The 18,469-nt window shown below is 44.9% G+C and overlaps 1 protein-coding gene across 1 annotated transcript; it reads left to right on the top strand.

Moving 5' to 3' along the window:
- Nucleotides 1-740: 740 nt before the first annotated feature.
- LOC121080757 (uncharacterized protein DDB_G0283697-like) lies at nt 741-17,903 on the top strand. Its single transcript, XM_040578881.1, has 3 exons — nt 741-1,116; nt 16,665-16,779; nt 17,813-17,903. Exons 1-3 carry the CDS (start codon nt 741-743, stop codon nt 17,901-17,903), a joined length of 582 nt encoding a protein of 193 aa, XP_040434815.1.
- Nucleotides 17,904-18,469: the final 566 nt, after the last annotated feature.

The following is an 18,469-nucleotide window of genomic DNA, read 5'->3' as shown; positions in this document are numbered from 1 at the left end:
TGTAAAGTTGAGACCTTGGTTATCAGTAAGGTGATCCTGTCACCATGAATAATGAAGAGGAAATACAGACCACGCGATATGGTTGCTTGGTGGGTCTCCTTTTTCACCTGTCCATCTGTCTCATAACCACATGACTGGATAGCACTAAGTAATTTTTCATGAGGTTTCTGAAGCTGCTGCATGTTATAAGGACAAATGCCTCTGTTTTGCCCCATCCTGAGCTGGCATGTGGAGGACGAGAAGTGACTCGACAATGTGCCCTCCTCATCTGACTGATTTTCCTGGGGGCTACAGCCTTGATTGGCACGTCCTGATACTGTAGACCCAGATTGTCAACTGACCCTGAGCGGGGGCTGAGGCAGCTCTGAAAAAAAGAGTTCTTCTCGCAGACTGATTAATAATTAATAATAACGAAAAGAAGAAAACCCAAAGACCAGGAGAGTCAACAGGGAGAGGCAGATGCCTCAGTCAAGGAGGTGAAGGAAGGCAGAAAGAGTCAGGAGGAGGTGAGCTGTTGGCACCCGTGGGTTGGGAATGACAAGGGACTCCAGGACATACCTACGCTGAGCTGGTGGGGAGGAAGAAGACGACCGTGAAACAAGGGTAGCACAGCCCTAGGCAGGGAGAGGAGGACTGAAGGACTTTGGCAATTGGAAAGGAGCCAGGGTAGGTGGCAGAAGTGAGGTTAAAGCAATCGGAGTGTCGTTAAAAAAGAAAAAGTAGGGGTGAAAAACAATGACATGAGTGAAAAGAACAAAAAGAAAAAAGTAGAAGAGGAGGAGGAAGAGGAGGTAGTTAAGGAAAGTGGGGAAGATGGAAGCCAGGAGAAAAAAAGCAAGAAGAAATCAAAGTCTGAGGACTCGGAGATTTATCCAAAAGTGAAGAAAAAGAAAAAAACGAAGCGAAGAGAGCATAGCAGTGAGGATGAGGATGACTACGAGCGTAGGAAGAAAAAGAAGAAGAAAGGCAAAAAAAGCAAAGATAAGAAGAAGAAAGGTGACAAGTCCAAGAAAGGAAAGGCAGACGATAATTTTTTGGAGATGTATGAACAGGAGCTACGGGACTATCATTCAGATTCCTCCAACGCGGCAGAAGATGAGTACAACAAGAAAAAAGGTCAGCTCCGTCATTTCTCACCTCCCCTCTTGGGCAGCCAGTGCCACCGCTGGCCATGCAGATGCCTGTCTCGGGACCTTTCCTGGGGGAGCAGGCACTAGTCATTCCTATGTGGGGAATATTTCTAATTAAATAAGCTTTTTTACTGTGTGAGGTGGCAGTGACAGATTGTGCCTGTATTAGCTGTTCAGTTTAAGAAGTTGCTTTGCCGTGTGCATGGTACTGCTGTAATTACATTCTCCTAATTAATATTTGCATTGTGGTGCTGTTCAGAAGCTGCAATCAGCAGAGTCCCCTTGTGTAAGCAGAATACATAGCAAAGATGCATAATCCTGCTCAAGCATATGCAGCAGGAGCGTGCCAGCAGCGTCAGCAATCGGACGAGCAGGCAGTGGACCACTTCGGATTGATGTAGAAGCAGGAGGTCCAGCACACTGTTACTCTGGATGTTGTCAGTAACCAAATAGGCTGGGGAAATACTGCTGGTTGTCTCGAAACCTCAATGCTGTGTTGGTAAAATAAATACTCTGCTCGTTTTATATGCACAGGGAACTTTAGTGCATGGCGAGCTGCGCAGGGGCGTAAGGTTTTAGATGATACGCTGAGTTTCGTTAGAAGACTGTGGTCTGGAGAAGGATCACAGCCATCAGCCTGGCAACATCTAGACAGCTTGTGGGAAAAGACTACTTTGGCATTTTATCTGCTGGGTGGCAGCTAGTAACCCCCTCCTTCCCCAGCAAACCTGTAGCACTGGGACAGAGAAGTGAGGAAACTGCGAGGTGAACACCGAAGACCCATGGTGTACTCCGCGATTAAAAGAAAAATCCCTCAATAGGTATGAAGATGCTCCCAAGCACACCCAGGTTGTCTCCTTGGGTGGGCGGTGAAGAGGTAACGGACTGCTGAGGGGTGACACCAGCTGACCTGTGCAACTGGATCTTGGCATGACTGGGGCGAGGCAAACTGTCAGTGCTGTGGTTTCCCCGTCAATTATAGTCATAAGACATCTTTGATGTGGCAATTTGGGGAACTGAATGTGCCTTAGGAATCTTGTAAAGCATCTCATGCTTGTGGTGTGGCTATAGGTTAACTGTAATTGATGACTTTTGTAATGGTGCCGTATGGCTGCACTGGGGAAAGAAAAAAAGATTCAATTCCTCTGAAGCAGAGAAGTGGTGCCATCCCATAGACACTGCATTTAGGTCATGCACATAACCTACTTCATGACAGCTCTTTAGGGGGACAGAGGCTGTCTCACCTCATATTACGATTTTCTTACAGTAGAGGATTAATAACTTGCACTTTTCAAAGAGAGAAGTTTCAGCAAATGTTTCTAATAACCTCTCCATGATCTTCTGCTTAGTTTGTCAACGATTTCTGCAGGGAAGGTAATAGCTTGTGGTTGAAACTCTGGGAAACAAATTAAGCAGGGACTCGAATCTCATAGTCCTTGTCAGAAATGTAAAAATTTGGTCCAAAACCTGCAACACTTGTTATTGTGACAACCCCAGGGTCTCCAAGGAATTTGTTGTGTGGCCAAAAGTCCCAAGGGTGAACCATTGGTTGCTCCCTTGGATCATGGACTCCCCGCCTTGAGCTGGTTCTGGATTTTGCACTCCCCGTTTCCAGGTCTTTATGGAAGTGAGTGCACGTGTATGTGAGGGAGGAAGGGGAGGACAAGGCTGTTGGGTAGGACATATGCAATCAATGAGCCACTAAGGTTTTCTACCAGTGGAAACCTGCTACTGGGCTATTTGGCAACAAGAAGCAAAAGGTCAGGAGCAAACTCTAACTGCTCTATCCTCTTGCTTGAGTTCCAGCTACCCCCTCTGCACATACCGTGCTGCTACTCTTCCTAATTTCATACCAAAAATCAGACTCTTTGTGTGACTTAGTCAGAGGCCGCTGCTGCTTTTCTTCCAGAGGACCGTTGAGTGAAGGGACGGTTGCTGGTGAGGCTCTTGAGAAACGTGTAACCTCTGCAAAACCCCTCCTGGAAATTTGGGGACGTCAGCTGCCTTTGGTACCGGTGAATATTCAGTAGGGATATATTTCGGTCCACAAGTTGTGATTCCTTTTGTGGTGAAAAGAAAAGAGAGCTGTTGTAGATGTTTTCTAAGCAGGGAGTCGATGGTGCCTGTGTCGCCTGATGTCCTCTTTATCTTCTTGCATTAGCCAGCAGGAGAAGGGATCCCCCCATCGTGTTAGAGCGATGACTGAGGAACAAGACAAATCCAGCTCCTGGGGACAGGAAAACGATAGATATCGAGTGACTAGGTGATAGTGCATCTGAGAAAATTATAGTAGAGATAGCAGGTGTTTTTAACTAAATTGCGGCTGTTGACCATTCCTGTGATCCTGGTGTTAATGAGATTAGTTATTTATTAATAAGTGCTTGCAAAGTTACTTCTGCAGTACAGTATGGAAGGCTGTGGGGACACCTGATCGCAACCTTTCGGTACTCAAAGGGGACTTACAAGAAATATGGAGAAAGGCTTTTTATCGAGGCCTGTAGAGACATAAACATCAATGGTTTTAACTGAAAGGCAGTTGGTTTAGATCGGTCATAAGGAAAAAATTCTTCACTGTGAGAGTGGTGAGGCACTGTAACAGGTTGCCCAGAGGATTTGTAGATGTTTTGTCCCTGGAAATGTTCAAGGATGGGGTTTGAGCAACCTGGTCTAGTAAGAGATGTCCCTGCCCGTGGCAGGGGGGTGGACTAGGTGATCTTTGATGATCCCTTCCCACCCAAACCAGTCTACGAGTCTATTGATCTTGAACTGCCAATAATAGTGCAAAAGGGCACGCTGCATCGTGTAAACGCATCGTGTAAATGTCACTGGTGGGACTGGGGGATTTAAAGGGCAGTAGGTATCCAGAGACTGTTCATATAGCGCCCTGGCTGCCTAAACCGCTATTAAATCTTCTATAGGTACCAGCTACCTGAGGTTCAGAGTGGGTGTCTGAGACCAACCCTTTGCAGGAGCTCCATCTCTTTCTTTCACCCTACCTTGCTCTTGTTACCTCAGATTTTGTCTGCAGTAAGGAAGAGGGAGACTGGCACAGTGACTTGTCCTGCCGCTCAGGTTTGGGGTCAGAGGACTATGAACGAAGGGACCAAGTGCCACTATCTGTTTTGTGGATCACTTCTGCCAACCCCTTCTGGGCTGGTAGGAGGAAAGAAAATGTTTTTTCCTCCAAACTGGTTTTTACGCCATTAACAGAGTCTTCCCTCTGGCTGAGCCGGTAGCTGCTGGCTTGGTGACCTCAGCCCCGAGACACTGAAAAGCTCCCGGCTGTACTGTGTCACAGCAAGGTGCTGCTGACTCAGGAGACCTTGAGGCATCCCTCCATATAGCTGTAGCTCACCAAGAGCTGTATCTCATTTCAGAGGAAAACAATTTTTTGGCATCCTATTGATGATAAAATATTTTTTTTCTTTTCCCCCCCCTTGTGTTTTTCCTGGCAAGTTTCAGATCTGGATACGAAGTGGGTATCTTTCCTTTAAAGGGAAACAAATCTTCTAGTGGGTTCTCCTTGTTTCTTGCAAGTTTTGCTGTAGCATGGAAAGAACTTTTTCTACCTAAATGATTCTATGTATCCAGACCTGCTGCATTATGCTCGCTTGGTCACCATCTCCAAGGCCAAGGTTCCCAGGGCTGTTTCACAGAGGATGAAGGACAAGGCACTTCCATACATGCAATCCTGTAAAGGGCAGGTTGGTGTGACAGTAGGTGGCTAGGAAGGCTTAGGTGACTCATGATGAGAAAGATGCCACAGAGGTCCATGGGGAAATGTGCACTCCCACGCGAGGGAGCAGAGCTTGGATTAGCTCCCAGGAGATGAGTGCTTTGGGGCTGCAGTCATCTCCTCCAGGGACAGATGCTGAGCACTTTGTATGCCACACCGCTGGTTTGTCTGCATTGCACGGCGGGAGAAGCTGGACTTTAGTGGTCTTGGCAGTGCCAATAAGTAAAAAATAAAGAAAGCCGCTCAGGAAATGCATGGTTTTGTTAACATGTTGTCTCCAGTGGTGATGGGTGGGGGGAAATGTTGCTTCATAAACAGATACAAAAGCTCATAATTTCTTTTGATGTGTGCCATCCATTTTGTTGTGTCCCATTTATCCCATCATGTTCCTTTAAGGACTGCGACAAAGGGTTACACAGAAAAAGCATCCAGGACGTGCTGGGTTTACTGCTAAGTTCTGTTTAACGTAGTTTAGCAGTGGAATGGAGGAGGAGAGCAAGTGCTGTGTGGTCGCCAGCTCTCTCCCTGTGCTATATACAGAACTGGAGAGATGTATCACCTACTTCTATGATAGATGATCATCAGTTGCAAAATCATCTCATCTACACCCTGCACCCACTGATCTTCTCAAATTGAAGCTTTGATTAATATTTCAAATCAGAATGAACAAGGACTCCTCTTTGGAAGATAGGTTTTTTGGGTTTTTTTTTTTAAATTTTTTTGTCCTCATCACTAAAATGAGCTTGGGTTTTAAGCATAAAACATTTAGAGAAGAGTTTTGTACCAGCAGTGGTTTTATGTCTTGTGATCTGTTGAGACAGGCAAAATGTGTTACCAAGAGAAGGTGGTACCGTGCCTGCCTTGGAGGTGTGATGGATCTCACCTACTTGCATCCCAGCATTTTCCATAGTTAGCAATGAACAGGTGAAGTACAAACTTTGAAAAGTTTAGATGACTTTTAGAAGAGCATACCCAAGAACTATCAGTTTGTGTGAGAGTATAAGCCAATACTAAAGCAGCTGTGAGATTAAAATGTTAAGTGGAAGGAGCGCTTGCTAATATTTTTATGTAGACACCAAAAAAATCTTTGTGTCTGGCTGTTAGACACCCCACCCACACTACACACCTGTGTGGTTCCACTGGTGAGTTAAATTTGCCTGGAGGTGTCATGCTGAAACAGGGTCTCATGAATTGGAAATGAGTGATGAAAATGCTGTGGATGGGGCTTTGAAAGGAATCAGAGAAGCTCTTCACCCTCTGTGATCGCCCATCAACCTGCAGCAGGGCTGCCACTCGTCACTGGTAAGGAAAATCGGTATTGTAAAGCGCAAACGAGGAAAGCAGATGAGTGCAAATAAACCTTTCAGAGCAAGCACTTGGCACCTGAAGGTCTATGTCCTTGCAGACGTCCCGTTGTTTGCAGGTCTGTGCTCAGCAAGCGCAGGCACAGGAAGGGCTGGGGGGGGACCAACCACTTGCGTACCCCCCACCTCTCCCTGTGCACCACCCGGCAGCCCCAAGCATATGCAGGAGCCATCTCTGTTAGGCACAGAGGAGCCATTTGGGGTGGCTCAGCCCAGCTGGCAGCACCAAAACCACCACCGCGGCAGAGCTGTGGGTGCCAGGCTGGCGAACACGGGGCACAGCTGGTGTGGGGCTGGCGCCTGTAAATCCCACGGCCCTGGGGGCAGCGGTTTCGCAGCGCTGCTGCTCTCCTCGCACCCAAAATAATCTGAATGGAATGACAAGTTCAGTTTTATGTCCTTAGTTCCCTGTGGCTACTTTTTAGATGGAACGTTTGGTTTGGGGCTTTTAAAATATTTTTATTTTATTTTTATTTTCTAATAAATGCATTATTTTTAATATCTTCTAATAGCTGAAAGTTCCTGAAGAGAAACTGAACAAGATTTCACTGAGAAGCAGGTGTTAAATGCAGATCAATAGATTCAATTCTAGATGTCTTTCCTCCCCAGCCCACGTGTTCCTTCAGGCTGCATCCAATGATCCAAAGCATCCCAGGTGTGGCCTTTAGAGGATGCAGGACTAGAACTTGATGATACTGGAATAATTCAACAAGATGTGGGGATTTTTACTCTTTCTTTTTAACCCTTAAGAAACTAACAGAGATTCCTGTGTTTTCGGAAAATCCAATATTTGCCTGGGTAGTTTTTCATTCTGTTTGTGCAGAAAGCAAACGGAGGAGCTGCTTTTGCTGACAGGTACAGCAGTTTCCTCCACCGGTGCATCAAATTCCCAGTTTCAAGACTGCATTGATATTTTAAGGATCATGAATTTTGTTCCCATTTACATTTAGTTAAATACGCATCTTCCAGGCTCTCCCTGAAGCTGTTTATTATCCTGTCTCTGTGTATTTGGACTGATATCTGAATACTGTGGCATCGAAACAGCAGAACTGCCTCTATCTGGACAGACAGGCTGGACAGAAAATCATACTGAGCTATAAGGGACTAAGCACAAAGAGGGCAAAACAGGTTGTTTTTTTTTTTATATTTTATTCCAGTTTAGGTCAATCCCCACAGCCTCAGTTGAAGTGGTTGCTCCACCTGATCCCCAGGAAAGCGGAGGCTTGTGGTGGGCTGGTGTCAGTCAAGAGCCTCTGGTGGCTGCTGGGATGCTGTGATTTATTGAGGGTTTCTGCGTCAGCTGTTAAGGATGCAACCAGGTTGTAACTTCCAGATTCACAACATACTTTTATCCTGGTTAAAACCTTCTCTCGGCTGACTATCGCTGCTCTAAGTGTTTATCGTCAGTGCCTTGTGGGTACAGGTATTTCCCGTGCATGGTCAGAGGGGTTTTTCTTCCTTGCTGGACATTGCTGTGCTACACAATGTTATGAACACCTGAGTGGCAACACTTAAAACCAGACTGAAAATAATAATTGTGGCTTTTGTTGGATTTACATGCGCTACAAGACTCACTGGACACATATCAAAATATAGTAGTTTGTTGTTGCTGTAATTGGATCGGGCTGTTGGAAGCTCTTGGTGTTTTCAGCACTTCACCCCCCCGATGTTAAGATCTGCTATATTTTTCCACATCAGTTTGGTGTCCTCCAATTTATAGACATCTCTAGTGTAATATATTTATCAGCCTTGCTCTGTGAGCTGTAAGTGTTAATCAGGAGATATTTGTAATGAAGGAGGAGGTGGGAAGGTCATAAGTTATATCAATTTTTTTTTAAAATCTTTTTTAAGGTGCAATTTGGATAGCAGTAACTGTCCGTCATGAATGATTAACTTGGGGTGTTATGATTAATTCATAATGACACCTAACCAAGTGTGTAAATACAGGTAATATGCTATTTATATTTATAACAAGCTTCTGCCAGGCATCAGTCCCTGCCCTGGCCAAGCGTCAACCTGAAACGCAGCTGGGAATCGGCTCTGGGGAACAAACGGTTCCTCAGCCGAGAGCTGCTGGGGAGCAGTGTCACCCCCCGGCGTGTGGGGGCTGTGCCTGCCGTGGGGTGACCGTCCCTGCTCGTGGTCCTTGCCTGCCTGTGGCTCGGCCAGCTGTTGACTTGGTGGCTCGGCCAGCTGTTGACTCCTGAACACAGTTCTGCTGGATTCATTGCCTCAGGCCAAGAGGTTTTGAGACGTTGTTTTTGGAGTGTTTTCCCCTGCAAAAACAACTCCGCCGTTCCCCAGAAACAAACTGTGAGGAATGTCTTCCCTTGTTCATGTCAGAGAACGTCCAGCATCCAACATGCGCAGTGCCTCCATTCCAAGGATGCTAGGAGGTCAGCAAAAAAAGTGATTTTTGGTGAAATCGCTCTTCTTTCTGCTTGGGTACCGGGGTCAGGGCTGGCAGCAAGGGCAGCATCTCTCCTTGGTCTTGGTTATCCTGCTGCCCGGAAAGCTAGAAGCAAGTGGGGCTCTTGTTTGAATCCGGTGACATGCTAGCAGGGAATTACTTCCAGTTGCCTTCTGCAGACACATTGCTCTGCCACCGACTTTGCTCAGTGCCGCGGGTAAAATCAATATCCTATTTTACCCAGGCTGTGTTATACCCTTCACGTTGGACAGCGATGTCTAATGTTCTTGCCCACAGTTGTGATTCAGACACCCGTGTTCTGGCAGGCCCTCCTTGTTTCCGAAAGATAATGAAAGAAATGGAACAGGTTTTTATTGCAAATGTTTCTCTCCCCTGAGGCACAGCGTTTTCCTCCAGCTGCAATTTAAACTCGAATAACAAAGATGTGGATTGCTAAGCTAATTCTACTTTGCTGTTCCAGCAAAGAACTAAGATATTTTTATTTTTTTTCTGGTGGTGCTAAGGCTAAAGCTCTTTTAAGTGATATCTGGAGCACCAGATGAATAGAGTTTGGCTTCCTACAGTGCATGGCAATGAAATGTTGATTTTGCAATAGCTGATGAAGTAAAACAAACTCCATACTGCAACTACTTTGCCTGTGGGAACAGGCGGGACAGTATGCTTTAGATTTATATTTTAAGAGACAAATGATGTTTCAGAGCTCAAGATAAAATGCTGTTTGTGTGTAACAGTGGTGGACTTGCAGGAAACTTCTCTAATTCATGTCTGTGAAGTGTCTCAAAATGCAAGAGTCTATTATTTCTGCAATTCTTTGTATAATCTATGACTAGCAAAATGGATAACAGTGTGCAACCGGTCCAAATATTCATGGAAAAATCCTTCTCTTTTGCTTTGAATAATTAATTTGGCATCCATGCTGGACTCGAAAGCTGCTTTTGCTAAAGCATATAAAGAGCAAGCAATCTCTCATAGCGTGTGAGGCCCAAATCCGTTCACAGTTTTGCCAATACGAATCCAAAGTCATTGTGCTCAAGTCAACGGAGTTAGTCAGGATTTGCCCCAGAATGAATGAGAGAAGAATTTGACTCATTTTGTGCATGACAGGAGATTATTGCCCAAATCGTGGCTTGATAAAAACAAACAAATGGTGATTTCAAAGGCCCATCTTCCCAGTAGGTAAAGGATGGTCCCGATAAAACTGTGACTATAATAAATATTTAACCTTTGTGTGCGTGTGCACAGAGCATCGTTTTGGCAAATATAACCTGTAACAGTCAGCACAGACCCTTAAAACCTTCCAAGTATTTTGCATAAATGTCAAGGTACTCTTCAGGTGCTCCAAGACAAACATATGCTGAAGTGCTTCAGTAGGAGCCAGAGTGATCTGTGCTTTGCATGAATCAACATTAAGTGAATATTGAGAATAATCAGTGAATTCCCAACTGGAAATATGGTGAAGTGCAAACAACCGTTACTGCTGATGAGCTACTTGCATCCCGCTAAACAGATGCATCTGAAGGTGGCTCTGACAGCCATGGCTTCAGAGCAGTGTGTGTTGGTTTGGGAGGCGAGGACGGCATCTTGCTGGCTGTTTGCACTGCTTTGGTGGAAGAGGGTTTAGTTCTTGCTCACCTTGTGCGTGCGGCCGGGGGGCATGGGTTTGCAGATTTTGAGAGAGCAGGCAGGGATGAGGGAGGTGAGGTTTGCCATTGGTGTGGTGTATGGTGGTATGTGGTAGATCAGCTTAGAGTGGGGTAAAAGGCGGAGATGCTGGAGGGTGGCAGGCTGCCTCCAGGATGTGGGTGCTTCTGTCCATGCTCGGATGTTCCACGTCTGCAGCCACCCTGGAGCTTTCAGCCCCTCTGTTTCCCTGCCCATGCTCACAGCACGGCTCAGCTCTTATTTCTGCTTTCCCTCTTCCTTACCCAAACTCTTTGATGAGTCCTCACTAGCTTTGCTGTCTTATCCCACCTCTTTAACCATTCTTGTGGTATAACCCTTATTTTTTTTCTACCAAGGGCCACTCTTGCTAGACAACAGTTAGACATCGTCATGAGCTCCATCCCAGTTCCCCGTATTCACCGTATGAGAACGTGACCTGCAGGGATCTGCAGTCAATGCCGTAATTAGCACTAAGCAGTCCCATGTTGTTGGAGTCAGAAAAACCTGAACTTGTCAGCCAAAGCACTCTTCTGCCCTGAAGATACTCCTTCCTTGTGGAGCTAAGGGAATTTTGCATGCTGTTAGCTAGAGGATCTCTGTCTCCGCTTCTCAGTCTTTACAGCTTTACAATAATCTCAGCAACCATTTTGAAGTGAGTATTTCTCTACCCCGGCCATCAAATGGACGGGTTTATACTATCAGCTCTTTCTGCAAGACAGGGAGATGGCTGTAAGTTCTTCCTGTGATGTTGCAACGTAGCTTGATCCTCATTTTATGCTATCTCTACCTTGTGCTTGAAATGACCATTTTTGAACGCTTATTTTCAGCAAAGAATCTGGCATCTATTGTTTCCTTTACTGACCTTGTACATGCCCCTGCAAAGCGATAATATGTTTGCCGTCTGTAGCAAAATCAGTTCTGTTTAGCTTGCTGAAACTTCCACCGGTTTCCAAAGTCTTTGTGCCGGATAGCTGAACAGTGGAGTCAGCTGGGGATTCAATATCTACCGGATGACATAAGTGAATCAAATTCCACTTGATTGAGATAATATTTGGAACAGAAGAGTCTGTATCAGTGGCTGTATTACAAGCTTTGTATTGCCTGCCTAGCCCAAGGGGGAAAAAAGCAAGGTTTGGAAACCAGCCTGGAAGTCACGCGTTCCCATACTAACGCTGTAGATCCCCGTAACTTGGCCATGTTCTGGGCACTTGGAATAGACTTACCTTGACCTCGGGTGTGAGATGGTTTGCCAACTAAAAGCACCTAAATGTAGGTGTCTTCCTGTGAGCAGTGGCCCATGTAGCAGGGTGGTGTTCAAACTGGGATCCAGTACTCTCCCTTTTGCTTTTGTAACCTTTCTTTGGGGCTCTTCTACCCATGGTGCGTGATGAACTCGGCCAACCCTGGCAAGAGAAGCATTGAGGAGTAGCACGGGTGGGCAGGAACATCTTACAGACTTAATGACCTGACCAAACACCAGCTTGGGTGAAGTTTGAAGGGAGGCGGATGACCGATGCCAGTATGTGACACAGGGACAGGGGAATGTCATTGTTGGTTATGTTTGATCAAGAAAGAACTAGGAATATGGTGGGTGCAAAGCTAGCCATCCATGAGGAAGGTAAGAGACCTCTGCTAAAGCACATCTCAATGTATAAGGCCAGAGGAATACATAGAAATGAGTTGTTTTTCATATGATGGAAGCCAAAAGTTGTTGCAAAACTCTGAAGAAAGTTCATGTTTCAAATTGTGCTGACTGAAACAGGAAGATCAGAAACTCTTGAGGTATGCAGCTGGTAAGACATTGCAGTGTCGGCTTAGGACTGGTCTCTCAGCTGGCTGTGGAGATGTCAGTGGGGTTGAATGAGCCCCTCCCCCCCCCCCCCCCCCCCCCCCCCCCCATTCCACTTTGAGAGCACATCTCTTCGAGGAGCTTAAAGGTTCCCCACTATAACTCTCAAAGATGTCAGACAGCTAAAAGCAGAGACACTGCATACTGACATCCCATAAATTATTAAAGGAGGGAGGGATGCTTTGTAAATGCACTTGGAAACGCCAAGGGTAACCATAAAATCCCTGTGGATGCTCTCAATATTTGCATTCAGTGACTGCTTCTGTTGAGGAGGAGACTCAATAGTATGATACGGCCAAACCTGAAGTGATATACCAAAACCTCATACTATCCTGAAAAACTTGGCCATAATTTATCTTTAGCTGTCAGACGAAGCAACAGCCCCAAAAGAAATCTTAAACTGACTACGTGCATGAATGTCAAGGGATGGGAAAACAGCAACCTTTGTGTTTCATTACTTCGCAAAAAAAATATTGCAGTTTTGTTGTGGGTTGGTTGGTAGTGTTTTTTACCCTTCCATTTGGTGAAATAAAATTGATGGATTGTTTTTCTTTTAACTTTTCCCGGTAATAGGCATCTATTCCATGTGAAACTGATGCAGGTGGAGGATAAGAAAAGTGAATAAAAAGATGCCCAACCTTATTTACACAGAGCACCTCTTAAAATGATTTGGGAAATTCTGGAGAATTTGGGTAAATGTTTTCCGTCAGTGGAGGGGTTTTAAGGGCTGGCATCTTCACACCACAGAGGCAAATCTTTGGTAAACATTAACACCCATGATCTGAGAATATTAACAGCGGTGATGGAGGCGGATCCTCGGTAGGCAATTCAGATCTCTTGAGTGATGGAGAGAGGGGTTTGAAAACCAGGGACTCAAAATGAGAAGAAATTTGGAAATACTATGAGTCCAACCAAAAGGAAAGGAAGGAATTTGGTGGGAAGGGAAGACCTAGCTTGCATGATGGAACATATTGGTACTTGAGATATTTAACTTCTGTATTTTCTTAATTTTCCCCTTCACAGCTGAAGCACTGAAATAACAAAATTGATCTTTTTCTACTTGCAAATTGATCTGGGATCTGAATCCAGGTTCCACTGTTAGTTAGAAATGTGACCTCCACAGAAATCCAATTTCAAGCTTTTCAGTTAATTCATCTTTATTGTCCCAAATCACAAAGTACAAGAAGTTTGTGCTTAGCATTTGCTAAGGGTGGACCTGTTCTCTACAAGACAGCATATCCAATTATTCAGGAGCAAACCCTGGAGTAGTTAAGAAATGTCACTGTCCTACAGTTCTTGTGTCTTAAATCATAAATGCTTAAATCACACCCCAGACAAGGGGCTTGGGGTACAAAATGCTTGGGGTCCTCAAGCTGCAGAGAATCTCCCAGCAACAATGACACCCATCAGCTGTCAGTTGTTGATCAAAAATAAATGCAAAGAAAGGAAACAATCCTGGATCCAGACAGCTGAACTTTCATGTCTCCGAAGGAAGAGGATAAATAAGCTGTGTTTTTCTCCAGGTGCCTTTTCCAGAAAGAGCTAGTGTCACTATTAGTATTTAACTTTGTTTTTCTTCCTGCAAAGGAAGTCATGAGCCCTGTGTCCGTGACATCACTGGAAAGATGTGGCATCATTTACTTGCACAGCTGGCCGCACAGCTGTAGTGCTGGAGAAGGGGTGGCAGGACTCTCCCCTTCCAGGGGTGCACTGTGGCACTCATCAAATGTGGTGACATGCTGCTGTCACCAACCTAGACCCTCCTTTTGTCCCTCTGTGCAGAGTTAATTAAAATGGTGCTAACCACAGCGTATGCTCAGTAATGATGCATGCTACCTGGGCAGTGCTCGGCACATCTGTCCCAGTAGAAACTCCTCCTCCATGTGCTGCCTGCTATGGCATGTGGGGGCTGAATTTGGGGTTGTGAACCTAAAGTCCACATCTATACGTACTCACGGCTTGCGTTTTCTTGCAACCATGAGAGTCCCATTGTGGGAATTAGAGAAGGGGTTTGATTTTTAAGGGGGCAATACTGTGGCTTGTTGAGGGTGTTGTATTAGACAATTTCCTCATATTCCATCATCTCATTTGTTAGGAGTTGAAAAGTGGAAGTAGATTGTTCTGGCCTACATCTTCTGTGAGGACATGAAGGTTAGATGTATAGACGAGGTGACATCAGTGCCCACAGAGGTGCAGCAGAGCGGCTCAGGAATGGATTTCACTTGCTGTAACGTGGGCAGACATAATGTGACAGGCTGCCTGCCACATCTAACTCCTACCATTTCTCCAGCAATAATAAAAAAACCTCACTAGAAAACCTACCTGAACTTCTGAAAGGTCTCTGAGAACTTACGGAGCGGTGTGCTGACTTCCCTTCCCTTTTCACAGGAAAAATGCCTTCAGCCATGTGCCCGCTGGCACAAAGCTGGGCACAACTTGACCTCACCCCCTGAAAACAGGGATGGGGCCAAATCTGAGCCTCTGTGGGGAGAGGGGGGACAGTGCATTAAAGCCCTTTTCCCCCTAATAAGAGTTGCAGAAGGATGCTCAGCTGTAACTGCCGCTTTGGCAATGCCTATAGGGTGCTCTGACGGTGATAAGTACTTCCACGGCGCAGGTAAGCTGCAGTATGCTTTGAGATGGCCAGACTTAGAAGGTTGCTATAAAGAAGTGCAGCAATATTATAACTTCATGATGTAAGCCTGCTGTTTTCAAAGCAATGGGTGGTGAATCACTGGGGCAGGGCGGATTACGAGCCTTCCTCCTGTTAATGGCTAATGTGAGGATGTCGTCTGTCTCGCCGCGCGATGCCAAATATCTCCCGTTGGCATGTGTAGACGCTAACAGGAGGAAGGTGAAATGCAAACACTGTTCGTTCGTACATATTACTCATGTGCAAGCTGTGGATTTCAGATCTTCTTTTTTTTTTTTTTTTTTTTTTTTTTTTTTTTTTTGCAATGAAACCTCCTCTTCCTTTCAGCCCGTAAATGAAATACACCAAGCCAAGGGATTCTTAAAATTTATCCCAGCACAGCTCATAACTTACTGTATATATTAGTAATGACCCCTTTCTGTCCTATTTACATTCGTTGAAAGATGAGGTTAGGAAAATATTATGGTATTTTTACTCTGTCTCTGTGCAATAGAGCTGCTGGAAACAAGGAGTAGTTTCTAACCAGTTTTACAGGAGTGGCCTGGGTTTTGCTCTAGCGCTCTGCCTCTCTGCTTTTCAGTTAAAATGATGATTTAATTTCTTCTCCGTGATGCTTTTCATGTTAGTGGGGGAAAAACATTTGATGCTCAGAGTGGTGCCAATATATTTTTTTTCTCTTTTGAATATATATGTGATGTAGTGAAGGAAAAGATGGGGGCTAACAAAATACATCAGTTCTGCTGCCCCCATGAAGAAGGGCATTTTTACAGTGTTAGTTCTGAGAAATCACATACTTAACAGTCAGGCTGTGCAAGATGAAATGATGAAAGTTTAGTTTTTCCTCCAGCTTATAGGTCTGAGCCTGAAACATCATTATTAGCTAATGAACATCATGTGGTCCAAAGCCATAAGGGGCCGTAAGGGCGCTTGGTGTGGCCAGAGGCAAAGTTTTATCATTTCTTCCAGTTCCTTTTGTACTGAGCCTACCAAGGCATGTCCTTCAGGACGGTAACCTCCTTTCAAGCCTTAAGCCCTGTTCTAACTTCACTCATCATCCTGCTTAAGAAATTTGTGTCTGACTGGAATTTGAACCTATCCATCTCTACCTTCTGGCCATTGGATCTTGTCATGTCTTTCTCCACTTGAGTAAAAAGCTATTTTTAACTTGTGTGTCTCCCAGAAAGATAGGTGTGTATATATATATATATGTATGTATGTGTGGTAGTAAAGTTGCTACTGAATCTAGTACTTGGGAAGATAAATTTATAGAGCTTTGGGACTCTTATTTAAGTGTTTTCCTACCTTTTTCTCATCATGATTTACCATTTGGTCTTTGGTAAATTCTCCAGAACAACTGAAATGCAAACTTTCTGGCTATAGCGATTTCTCAGCTTCATACAAATATGTTATCAGAGCAAACAGGAAAGCGTGCATTGTGTTGACATGTGCATAAATGAAAAATAGCTGAACAGCTTTCCTCTAACACTCCACATAAATTCATCTGTTATACGTAATACGTGCCCATGCATCATGGTAGGGGAAGCGGTGTGTTCACAGAAAAGTGTTTCGTTTTCAGCAAAATCTATCCCAACTCAACCCCTCCCTGCCCATGTAAAGTGTCTCCAGCACCTTTAGGTTGATGTGATGACTTTCGCCAGCTGGGTTGATCCTTAGCAGTGACTATGCCCTGTCTGAGAGATGGGCTTGCTTCGGTGGTGGGTGCAGAGAACCGCCTCTGGGGACTGCGTTTCAACTCCGGTTTGGGGCTGACTTGGATCCATAATGTATAGGGTGAGGGATTTCTCCTGTTGTCCTGACTTTTCTTTTCTCCTTCCACAGTTTACGAGGTGATCACGGTGACAGGAGATGTCCGGGGAGCAGGAACCGATGCAAACGTCTTTGTTACTCTCTTTGGAGAGTTTGGGATTACTCCCAAGATTCATCTCACAAGCAAGTGAGTATCTGGAAGGAAATCTGTATCTTTGAGGCCTGTTTTTCCATAACTTTTATTGCGTTTTGATGAAATGTAATATCGTGCTGATGGACGCGCAGAGAATAAGTCTAGAAAAGTATTTCAGGATCACCAGGGAAATCTGAATTTTTGCAGCCGCGCATTTCTTACCAGATCCCTTTGCAAACCTGCATTCCTTTCTGTAGGTGGGAATGTGTGCTCAGATCCGTATTACATAAGGCTTGCGCTTGCCAGGTGTGGGGATACTTGCTTTTCTTAAAGCTTAAATTAGGAGCTCCTAATTTAGGACCTGAGAATATTCATCGCTTGCTGGAGTGGGCATGATGGGCCATGTTTGTCTGCCTAAATCCCACTGAGGTCTCCAAGCTAAGTCAGGCACAGAGATAAGTGTCCTTGAATGTGTCTGAAGAGTAACTCAGTGGGTTTGAAGTAACGTTGTTGATGGGTAACCACCCACACTCAGCCATAGGAAATCTGAGGCAAGCAGAAACGGGAGAATTTAAGCGGATTCTTAATTTAGCCGGTTTCCATCCTATCTGCTGCACGCCTGTGCACACGCCGCTGTGGCTGCACATCGCTGTGGTGGCACTGTTCTCTTTTCCTCCAGCTGATGCCAATGTCACCTTCTGGATGCAACCTCTCCATTCTTATCACTGCATTGAACTTAGTGGAAACCATATTTTATCATTTAAGAACCTACTATGAGGCTTTTGACTCCCTCAATAGTATTATTATTATTATTTTTAAAGCAAGCATCAGGGCCAGCAGGTGCTCAGCTCCCATGAAAGCAAGGTGACTTTTAACAAAGTTCCAGCTCTGCTTGTAGTAATTTCCCTGTAGCCAGACAACTGCCCTAAGATAAAGCAGAAATCCCTTCCCCACGGGGTCCAAGAGAGGCTGCGTGTCTCTGTTTTTCGGTGTTCTTGTTGTTTTGGTTTTCTTGAAAATGTGTTTCAGAATTATTAATCCTGTGCTAATGTCACACGGTAACTTCACATTTTCTCCATTTCTACAGCACCGACAAGAGGTACCTGCAGCTATTTTATATTTTACCCTCAAAAGAGCTTCTCTTCCCAGTGAAGCAACTCAAACATGAGAGTCTGTAAAGAAAATGATATGGGAATGGTAAAGAAAATACATGAAATTCCAGCCCTGTTTGCCATATTTGAAATTCAGAAATCAGAGGTAGTCAAAGGAGTTTTATTATCCCAGCATCCCTAGAAACACCAGGGAGAACCTGCTGATTGTATATTATATATCCATACAAAATGCTTTGTCTCTGTTCTGTGATTTTCGTCCAGATATCCCAGTGAACTTAGAAAGCAAAATACCATTTCTCTTGATTTATCAGAGAGGGAAACTGAGGCAGGGAGGTGAAAGGTGACATAGTCCCATCACAGGTCAGTGGCAGAGCTGGGAGCAGCAGCAGCAGCTCTTTGGGAGAAGGGCTTCCAACACCCAAACCTGCCTCCTAGTATTTGGCCAAACCATCAAAGCAGAACCCGTTTTCCAGGGAGTTTTCTTGTGGTCAGCATTTGTGTGAGGAGCCATTTCATTGTGAAAGCGCTCTGCTGAACGTGGCTATGGAAAGAATCCAGATATTATCTTCAAAAAAAACCAGACCCAAAACCCAACAACAAACTAAACCCAAACTGTATGCCCTTTAGAGAAG

This window comes from Falco naumanni, chromosome Z (genome assembly GCF_017639655.2).
Source record: "Falco naumanni isolate bFalNau1 chromosome Z, bFalNau1.pat, whole genome shotgun sequence".
Lineage (NCBI taxonomy): Eukaryota > Metazoa > Chordata > Aves > Falconiformes > Falconidae > Falco > Falco naumanni.
Note: the sequence above shows the minus strand (reverse complement) of the source record. Positions and strands in the feature narration are given on the sequence as shown.